The 10,314-nt window shown below is 51.4% G+C and overlaps 1 protein-coding gene across 1 annotated transcript; it reads left to right on the forward strand.

Annotated features, from left to right (window-relative positions):
• Window positions 1–2,997: 2,997 nt before the first annotated feature.
• DMAC2 (distal membrane arm assembly component 2) lies at window positions 2,998–7,760 on the forward strand. Its single transcript, XM_060083639.1, has 6 exons — window positions 2,998–3,078; window positions 4,235–4,431; window positions 5,848–5,928; window positions 6,699–6,832; window positions 6,941–7,103; window positions 7,491–7,760. Exons 1-6 carry the CDS (start codon window positions 3,061–3,063, stop codon window positions 7,669–7,671), a joined length of 774 nt encoding a protein of 257 aa, XP_059939622.1. The 5' UTR covers window positions 2,998–3,060; the 3' UTR covers window positions 7,672–7,760.
• The last annotated feature ends 2,554 nt before the right edge of the window (window positions 7,761–10,314 follow it).

Consider the following 10,314-nt stretch of genomic DNA (forward strand, 5'->3'; position numbering starts at 1 on the left):
GGGCCCCATCATGGAGAAGGTGGGGAGGCACTGCGGGCCTCCCTCCACTAGAACCCCTCTTGCAGGGGTGTTAAAATTCCACCTATACGCCAATGGCTCCCAAGTCTCTGACTCCAGTCCTGACCTTCGGACCACTACTTAGCATCTCCAGCTGGATGTCTTGGGCATCTCAAGGTGAATGTGGTCAAAACAGAACTCTCAGCTGGGATCTACCCCACTGTATTAGTTTCCTATTGCTGTTGTAACAAGTGACCACAAACTTAGTGGCTTAAAACAACACAGACTTATTATCTTACAGTTCTAGAGGTCAGAAGTCTAAAGTGTGTCCACAGGTCTGGGTTCCTTCTGGAGGCTGTAGGGGAGAATCCATTTCCTAGCCTTTCCCAGTTTCCAGAAGCCACCTGCATTCATTGGCTCATACGCCCTTCCCTGCATCATTCCAACCTCTTGCACCTGTCATCACGTCCTCTACTTACTGACTTTCCTGCCTCCATCTAAATAGGGCTCTGGGACTTCCCTGGAGGTTCAGTGGCTAAGACCCTGCACTGGGAGTGCAGGGGGCACGGGGTTCGATCCCAGGTCGGGGAACTAAAATCCCACATGAGGCAACTAAGAGTTTGCATGCCACAACTAAAGATCCTGAATGCTGCAACTAAGACTTGGCGCAGACAAATAAATAAATAAATATTTTTAAATAAATAAATAAATAAATAAATAGGACTCTTGTGGGACTTCCCTGGCAGTCCAATGGTTAAGGCTCCACACTTCCACTTTAGGGGGCACAGGTTCGATCCCTGGTTGGGGAACTAAGATTCCTACATGCTGTGCAGCATGGCCAAAAAAAAAAAAAAAAAAGTAAAATAGAACTCTTGGGACTTCCCTGGTGGCGCAGTGGTTAAGAATCCGCCTGCCAATGCAGGGGACATTGGTTCGAGCCTTGGTCTGGGAAGATCCTACATGCCGCGAAGCAACTAAGCCCGCGAGCCACAACTACTGAAGCCCGCGCGCCTAGAGCCCGTGCTTCTCAACAAAGAGAAATCACTGCAATGAGAAGCTTGTGCACCGCAACAAAGAGTAGCCCCTGCTCGCTGCAACTAGAGAAAGCCCGCGTGCAGCAACGAAGACCCAACACAGCCAAAAATAAATAAATAAATATAAATACATTTATAAAGAAAAAAAATAGAACTCTTGTGATTACATTGGGCCCGTCGGGATTATCCAGGATAATCTCCCCATCTCAAGATTCTTAATCACATCTTCCCTTTACCATACAACGTAACATATTCACGGGTTCCAGGGATCAGGATGTGGACATTTGGGGGGTGGGGGAACTATTCAGCCTACCACACCTGCCCGTCCATACCTGCTACTTTACCAGTTTCCCCCTCGCCAAAAATGGATCGCGTTCCTTTTAGTTTCTCGAGCTATTGGCTCTGTCTTCAAAATAGACTCATAATCTGAGCACTTAGCACTTCCATTGCCCGGTCCCTGCTGCTGCCCCCATTCATCTCTTGTCTGGACGATTGCAGTAGCCTCTTTGCTGGCTCCATGCTTCCTGCCTTGCTCTCTAAGGTCTGTTCTCCACCTGGCAGAAATGATCTTTAGAAAATGTAGATCAGATCGTGGCATGCCCCGGCAAATGGAATAAAGCACGGTTTCTGTCCCACCTCTCTGACCCAGTCTCCCACCTCTCTCTCTGCAAGCTGGTCCCACCTCTGGGCCTTTGCACTGGCTGTACCTCTCTGCCTGAAACGCTTTCCCCCTAGATCTTTGAATGGCTGTTTCCTTGTTATCCTTCACGTCCACTTAAATGTCACCACTTCACAGAGGTCTTTGCTGATGGCCTTGTGCCCCAGTCACTCGCTATTATATTGCCTGCTTTTGGGGGGGTTTTTTGCGGTATGCGGGCCTCTCACTGTTGGGGCCTCTCCCGTTGCGGAGCACAGGCTCTGGACGCGCAGGCTCAGCGGCCATGGCTCACGGGCCAAGCCGCTCCGCGGCATGTGGGATCTTCCCGGACCGGGGCACGAACCCGTGACCCCTGCATCGGCAGGCAGACTGTAAACCACGGAGCCACCAGGGAAGCCCATATTGCCTGTTTTTATTTGCCTCTTATCGAACACTGTCTGGAATTATCTTGCTTATTCATGTGTTTCTTATCCATCCTTTCCCTGCCTGGAATGTCGTCTCCCTGAGAAAGAGTCTTGGTCCCATGGCAACCTCACTACCCAGAACAGTGCCTGCCACGTGGTAGGGACTCAGTAAATATTTGTAGAAGGAATGAATGAGTAATTCTATCCACAAGACTTCATATTGAATTTTCACACTAAGATGTAGCCTGGAACTCCAAACTGAAATTGCCAACACATCACAATACTAGTCTTGAGATCTCACCTCTGTCCTTTACCCTGAGGTCTAACCTCACCATCTACTGGACGCTTCCCTTCCCTGACCCTGCTTTAAAGAAGAGGCGGGGCTTCCCTGGTGGCGCAGTGGTTGAGAGTCCGCCTGCCGATGCAGGGGACACGGGTTCGTGCCCCGGTCCGGGAAGATCCCACATGCCGCGGAGCGGCTGGGCCCGTGAGCCGTGGCCGCTGAGCCTGAGCGTCCGGAGCCTGTGCTCCGCAATGGGAGAGGCCACAACAGTGAGAGGCCCGCGTATAAAAAAGAAAAAAAAAAAAAAAGTAAAAAAAAAAAAAAAAGAAGAGGCGGACAGTTTCTCAACACATCATTCCCTGTTCTAAGGAGGTAGCAAGTTAGAGGTAGAGGAACAGGGAACCTCAGGTGGACTATGAGTGCAGTCGGAGGGAAGGATGGTATTCCAACAGGAAGAACTGCCCACGCTCTCCTAGGAAAAGGCTGCCGAGTCCCATTTTTAGGCCCATGGCAGAGGGAGCTCCAAGCGATCCCTAAACCCGAGAAGAGTTATAAGTGTGTGCTCCTTTAAGAGGAGGGCTGGAAAACGGAGGGGGCGTGGCCAAAAGAAAAGACGCCCAACCCTGAACCGGGTGGGTTAGATAAGAAAAGACCAGCCCCTTCCGGTTACATAATCCTAGCGAGATGGCGGCCCCCAGGGCGGTAAGTGAACGAAGCTTCTGGAGCCCACCCCTAATTAGTGTCCGCTCTGCTTTCAGGGCCTCTGTCGGCGCCCAGGGACCAAGTAGCGAGGGGGAGCAGGGGGCCTCTCCCGCTAGGCCTCGAGCTGGGCGCGGAGACGTGTGGCCGTCGGGGGCCGGGAAGGATCGGTGAGGCTCACAGGCCGCGGAGGAGAGAAACCAGTGGTAACCAATGGGGAAGCAGCGCGTGCGGTCCGAGAAAGCGCGCCCAGCCAATCAGAAGGAGGGATCCGACTGCGAGCTCCTGGAGACTAGGGGCTGGCGAGAGTGGGACCTGCAAGGGATGAGGGTTTGGGAGGGATTGGCAGAGAAACTGGGATTTGAGGTGCAAGGGTAGGGAACCAAAGGTGAGGGAAACTCATGGGAGAGTTAGCAATTTTGATGGAAAATCAAAGGGATGATGGGGGGTGGGGGCAGGATCCAAGAGGTGAATTTGGGAATTCTAAGGGAAGGACCTAGGGGAAATTAAGGGGAGGATTTGACATATTGTGGAGAGAATTTAGAAGGAATTGGGCAAAATCAAGGAATGGACCTAGGAAAACTTAAAGTAAGAGGTTGGGAACTTAAGAGGAATTTTAAGGGAAAATAAGGATTTGGGCAAAATTATCGGGAGAATTTGGTTAAAGCAAAAAGAGAAATTGAGGCAGACTAAGAGAAAATTTTGGAGGGGAAATTGAAGGAAGAGTTTGGGAGCTTTAAGAGATAAGCTAAGGGTGGTTTGGAGAGAAATTAAGATTGTATTTGGGGGAAAGGAATGCGTTATTCAGGAAGTCTGGTGGGATTTGGATAAAATTAAGGGGAGGATTTGTGGGACATTAAGAGTTCAGATAATAGAGGTTTTGAGAGAACGGGCTTAGGGGGAAATTAGGGGGAGAATTTAGGAAAACCAAGACCGTTTGGCCAAATCATAGAGAATTTAAGGTTGATTAAGGGGAAGAACTTGGGGGAAACATGGGGAAATTTTATGGATCCGAAAGAATTGTAAGTTCTGAGAGGAGAATTAAGTGAGCAGGGAAGCACTGAGGAGGGGAGACTTGGGAGCAAAAGCAGGGGGATCTGGCTGTGTGTCTCACAGGAGGCTCCAGGCTCAGCCTCTCCTCCCCTCTCCTCCTCCCCAGTCCCTTCGCCTGGTGGCTCAAGTATGGAACGGGGGTACCAGCGGCATCCGTGGCCTGAGCAGGTCAATGGACCCGGAGGGCAGTCAGAGGAAGGGGAGGACGCTGCTCCAGTTCCTGGCTGACCGCTTCTATGATGTGGAGGCTGTGAGGGAGTACCTGCTCCAGAAGCAGATGTTGAAGGTGCTTCAGAAAAATCGGTGAGAACCCCTGGCCTGCATGACCCTGCTGTTCAGGCTTCCCCAGTCAGTGCCCACCCCGCCCTTGCCACTCCAGGCAGCCCTGGGGCTTCCAGTGCCAGCCTTGCCCACTTGCATCTTCGTCTCCAGCCCACACACTTCCCAAGCTCTCCGGCTCACAGACGCAACCCAGTGCCCATCTCTTCTTGGAGGTCTAGCTGGCACTTCAGACCTAACGTGGCTAACCTTTTGTTTCCCCCTTAAAAAGTCTTCTCACCCACAAGCCTTCTCCATCCCAGTCAACGGCACCATTGCTTACCCGGTTGTTCAGACCACATTCTAAGGAATCCCTGATTCCTCTCTTTGCATCCCTTCCCTCCACATCCAGTCCACCAATAAAATACCAGAATATCCCAAATTTGACCGGTGGTCGGTCACCTCCTTGCTGTTTCTAGCCTGGTCTGAGCCCTTTCATTTTATGGTTGGATTACTGCAGTCATCTCCTAACTGGTCACCTTTTGCCCCCTATTATAGTCTACACAGCAGCCAGAGGACTCTTAAGAAAGGGAAACAGATAACACTACTACTTTGTTCAAAACCCTCAAATGGGGCCTTCCCTGGCAGTCCAGTGGTTAAGACTTTGCCTTCCAATACAGGGGGTGCAGGTTCAATCCCTGGTCGTGGAGCTAAGATCCCTCATGCCTCGTGGCCAAAAGACCAAAACATAAAACAGAAGCATTATTATAACAAATACAATATAGACTTTAAAAATGGTCCACATCAAAAAAAAAATCTTAAAAAAAAACAACCCTCAAATGGTTTCCAACCACAACTAGAATAAAAGCCAAACTCTAAGGCCGAAAACCTGGCCCCTCCTGAGCTCTGAGACCCCTACCAGGGACACCGCTCACCCCCGCCAGCATGGCGTCCTTATTGCTATTTGTTCAACCATCGTAATTCAAGCCCCTGAGCCTTTGCACTAGCTGTTCCCTTAGCCTGGCAGATTCTTACCTTGACCTCTACATTCCTTCCCACACTCGAATCTCTGCTCAAGTGTCACCTCTTCCGAGAAGCATTTCTTAACACCCAAATTAAATTAGCCTCCTCTATCCCTACCCCTGACCCAAGCCACTCCTGGTCTGTCCCTTGGTGCATCACGGAATTGATACTCTGCAATTTGTTTTTACTTCCCGGTTACCTGTTTCCCCAGTGAAATAACTTCACAAGGGCAGGGACAATTATCTGCCTTTTGATTACCACTGTCCCCCGGTGCCCAGCACTTCATAGACCCTCAGTAAATATTTGCAGTCTTTGTCTGCCTGCCTGCCTGCCAGTCTCAGTCCTGTGCTGTGGACTCTGACCCTCTCAGCAGCACTGGGGCCTGGCGAGGGGTGTGGTGTTCCCAAGGCTCACCCTCGGCTACTGTTCTCCCGGCAGGTCCTTCACCTACATCAAGGAGCGATATGGCCCCTACGTCGCAGGTGCCTATTTCATCCTGAAGCAGGGAGGCGCAGTCAAGTACGATGGCAAAGGTGTCAGAATGGGGCTGGGGGAGGCGGGAGAGCGGCTGTCTAAGCCCCGGGCTCTTCAGTCAGTCAGACAGGCTTCGTGTGTGCCCTGGTCTCTGCCCCCTCCTGGCTGTGTGGCTGGGGACTTGTTCCTGAGCTTCAGTTTTGTCATCTGTAAAATGGGATGGTAGTTGTGTCTAACTTACAAGGTGCGCTGTAAAGGTTCAAAGATATTTTGCAATCTGGACACTTGTCACAGGTCACAGGCTGGCTTAGCACGTGTGCTGAGTCGGCGTTAGTGCGTCTTTTCCTTCCTCCTTTCCCCTCCTTTTTCTTGCCTTCCTCCTCCTCCCTTTGTTTTTCCCCTTTACTTTCCTTTTTTTGAAAACAATTCATGTAGGCTTCATCTGTCCCTCATCTTGGTTCCAAGTAAAATTTTCACTTGGTTTGAGCACTTCCTCCAGCACCTTCCTAAGAAATGATGTACCTGTCTGAAAACACCTCAACTTTTGCCCATCTACAAGGATTCTTGTCTTATAGCTCTTTTCTCTGTTATGAGTAATCTCTTCGACCCTCAACTTCCAGGCATGTAAAATTGGCCAGACGTTCCATCTTTGATGGGGTTGTCAGGGGATCCAGTGAGACCAGACACGTAAAGCCCTTAGTGCAGGGCCTGGTGTGTAGTGAGTGTGCTGTGTTCTCTTATTACGGGGCTGGGAGTGTTCTCAAGAGGTTGGTGGCCTGGGGGACCCTGCTGACACTCCCTCTCTCCCCTTCCAGGTTTCGGGACAAGGAGTGGATGCAGCCAAATGGGCGTGGCCTCTCTGGTGAGCTCTGGAAGCTCCGGGAGGTGCCTATAGAGGCTGTTGACGCCAGCGGCTGTGCCATCAACTACCAAGGCCTGGACAATCTCTGTGAGTAGGGTGTGGCGGGGAGTGGGGAGGTGGGCGAGGCTCTGCGCTTTCCCTTTCGTGGTGGGCTCCAGAGGGGCCCTCAGTGCCATCCGCCCTCTCCCCCTGCAGTGGCCCTGAAGGAGCTCCAGTCCCTGTCGCTGCAGCGCTGTCCCCACGTGGATGACTGGTGTCTCGGCCGCCTCCACCAGCTAGCCAACTCGCTACGAGAGCTCTCGCTGGCCGGCTGCCCCCGCATCTCTGAACGGGGCCTCGCCTGCCTCCACCACCTCCAGTGAGACCTCAGCTCAGGCTGGGCCCCCAGCCAGGGAGGGGCGCTCTTGGGCACTTCCCACATCCCTGCCTCCACGGTGGACCTAGGGCGTTTGCGGTGGGTCAGCACAGATGAGTGGCGCGGGGAGCCTCTAGGAGGATGGGAGGACTCCTAGCCTGCCTGCCTTTTTGTTTTAATGGGACCCCAAGAAATTCACACTGTTGCAGAACAGTAGGAGCCAGAGGTGTCCGTTTGTAATGAACACAGTGGGTCTCACGTAGTTGAACAAAGATTTTTATTAGAAAGCTAGGGGTTAAGGTGGGGGTGGGGGCGCCCCCACACCCCCGCTGCCACAGACGCCATCCTCACGCGTGTCCTCACACCCCTGCCCCAACCTTGCCTCCTCAGGAACCTCCGCAGACTGGACATCTCTGACCTTCCTGCCGTGTCCAACCCAGGCCTCACTCAGATCTTGGTGGAGGAGATGCTGCCCAACTGTGAGGTCCTGGGAGCTGACTGGGCCCAGGGCCTCAAGTTGGGGCCAGAGGAGCAGTCCCGGGACACAGCCAGCAGCCCCATCCCTGCCTAGCCTTTGGCCCTGTCCGTGTGGAGCTGGGTCTCAGCCGGGCTGTGCTGAGAGGTTAACAGCTCACCCTTCTTCTAGCTTCCAGTTGGGTTCACTCGGGGGGACGGGCTAGGATCAGAGGCACTGGCAGGTCAGAGGCAAGGGGAGTGAGGTGGCTTGTCCCCTACCGCGGGGGTGCTCTGGCTGGCTGCACCCTGGGGTGAAGCTCGCAGCTCCTGTCAGCCTGTCAGGCAGCCCTTTCCACACACTTCTCTCCTTCCCAGTTCCAGGAACGCCCTTCTCCTGCCTCTTCAGGCCTGGGGGAGGTAAGGGCTTCTGGCTGCAGGTAGCCTCAGGGAGCTGCACTCTCCCTTGCGGTGCTCCCACAGCGTGCCCACCTCTACGTCAAGAAACTTTTCTTGACTTTTGTCAGAAGACTCTTGTCGGGTTATCTCGAGTGTGCTACTGTTTCCTGCCAGGACCTGACTGATACAGGAGGTGCTATGGGCGTTTTGTAGGGATGGTTCTTCCCTGTGTGGGACGACTCAAGCTCACTGCAGGCTGCAGCGTCCCTGGGCCACACCCACTAAATGCTGGGAGCACCCCAAATCCCACAGTGTTGCTGCTTATTGAGTTACTGACTCGGCTCCAAATTCAGCCTTCTTGTTTGCTCTGTGAAAACTGATGTGGGCCTTTGAAATATTTTTCCTTTGCTAAGTGGCCTGATAAGGTTTGCTAGTAGAGGGCGCTCGAGAGACGTTCCTTGAGAGAGAGGCAAGGCTTTTGCTTCCTGGCGGCGCTCAGGACTGCCGGCTCAGCAGCTCTGCAGCGCACGGCTGCCCCGCGCACCTGCTTCCTGAAGCGTCAGGTAGTCAGCAGCTTTCCCGGCACCCCCCCACCCGACCTGGCAGTTCTATAGAGAGCCTCCACTGACGCGCCTCCCTGTGAATGCCTCTCCACCACACCCCTGAAGGTGGATTTCCAGTCAATTCCAAGGCACCTTACCAATGAATCTCCCTCCTTACTTCACTTTGCTGTTAAAGTTATTAATTCTCTATATTAAACTTTCCCTGTTCAAATTACCGTATGGCTTTTCTTCTCTCCAGACTGGATCCAAACTGATAGAGCACTGGCATCTGGAGTGTTCCCACAAAGATGGGATTTGGGGGTTGGTTTGATCCTGCCTTTGGCTTGAGTGCATTGCTAAGCTCCTCGGCAGTGGGAAAGGAGACATTAGAAATCCATGGGCTAAACATCCATCGACAGATGAATGGATAAAGAAGATGTACATATATACAATGGAATATTAGCCATTAAAAAGAATGAAATAATGCCATTTGCAGCAACATGGATGGACCTGGAGATTATCATGTTAAGTGAATTAAGTCAGAGAAAAACATCATATGATATCACTTATATACAGAATCTAAAAAAAAAAAAAATGATACAAATGAACTTACAAAACAGAAACAGACTCACAGACTTAGAGAACCAAACTTAAGGTTACCAGGGGGGAAGGGTGGAGGGGAGGGATGGATTGGGAGTTTGGGATTGACATGTACACACTGCTATATTTAAAATATCAATAGATCGGGAATTCCCTGGTGGTGCAGTGGTTAGGACTCCTGTGCTTCCACTGCTGAGGGCGCAGGTTCAATCCCTGGTTGGGGAACTAAGACCCCACAAGCCGCGTAGTGAGGCCAAAAACATTTAAAAAATAAAAAAAAATAGATAACCAACAAGGACCTAATGTATACACAACACAGGGAACTCTGCCCCATATTCTGTAATAACCTAAATGGGAAAAGAATTTGAAAAAGGATACATGTATATGAATCACTTTGCTATACACCTGAAACTAACACAACATTGTTAATTAACTATACTCCAATATAAAATAAAAATTAAAAAAACAAAAATCCAAAGCATGCAACCGCATCACGAAAACGCTATTGCCTGGGGTCGTGATGAGGTGCTAACTGAAGCCTTATGCCCTGGGAGGCCCTATGGCTGCTGCACTTGATGCTGTAGCAGTAATGAAAGTTCTAAAGATAGGGCTAGGTAGATTGCCTGGAGTGCCCAGCTCAAGTCATCCCTTCAGAATTGGAAATCTCCCATGACAGTCCCCCACCGCCCCCCAAAGTTCTTACTTGTAGATACTGCTGAAAATACAACACAACATTTGGGTTTTCGAGTTGCTGAGTTATGACAGTTGAATTCCCAGTCTTAACAAGTTTCTCATACGAAAGTGAGGGCACTGACTGGTCAACAGTAGGATCCAGAAATCTGGAATCAGGTCATCTGGTTGGACCCAAAGGAAACAGATGATCTCGAACTCCCAAGTCACTGGGAGCCTCCCTGACCAGTGTGAGGAGACCACCAGCGATCCTGCTCTTGAAAACCCTGTGAGGACCTCCCCTGGGGCAGATGCCTTGAAAGGGGGACCTGCTTTTCTCAAGACTTACCACAAGCATTCCCTGCTGCCACTAGACCCACAAATGCCAAGGGTCAAGTCTCAGCACGCTCCAGAGGACAGGTGCTCACTATGACCCAGAAGGGAACAGCTCTTACACTGAAGGGCAAGACTTGCAAAGAGATGTAGAGTCAACCCTGGGGAACCTGCACAGGAGTGGGTTCTCAGGGTGTTAGGCCAGTGAGAGTGGATCT

The sequence above is a fragment of the Mesoplodon densirostris genome, chromosome 19 (genome assembly GCF_025265405.1).
Source record: "Mesoplodon densirostris isolate mMesDen1 chromosome 19, mMesDen1 primary haplotype, whole genome shotgun sequence".
Lineage (NCBI taxonomy): Eukaryota > Metazoa > Chordata > Mammalia > Artiodactyla > Ziphiidae > Mesoplodon > Mesoplodon densirostris.

Excerpts from the sequence above, each read along its gene's own strand:
- DMAC2 (XM_060083639.1), top strand. Across the intron at positions 6,833-6,940 it reads CCAAGGCCTGGACAATCTCT|TGGCCCTGAAGGAGCTCCAG; the intron begins GTGAGTAGGGTG and ends CTCCCCCTGCAG. Across the intron at positions 7,104-7,490 it reads GCCTGCCTCCACCACCTCCA|GAACCTCCGCAGACTGGACA; the intron begins GTGAGACCTCAG and ends TTGCCTCCTCAG.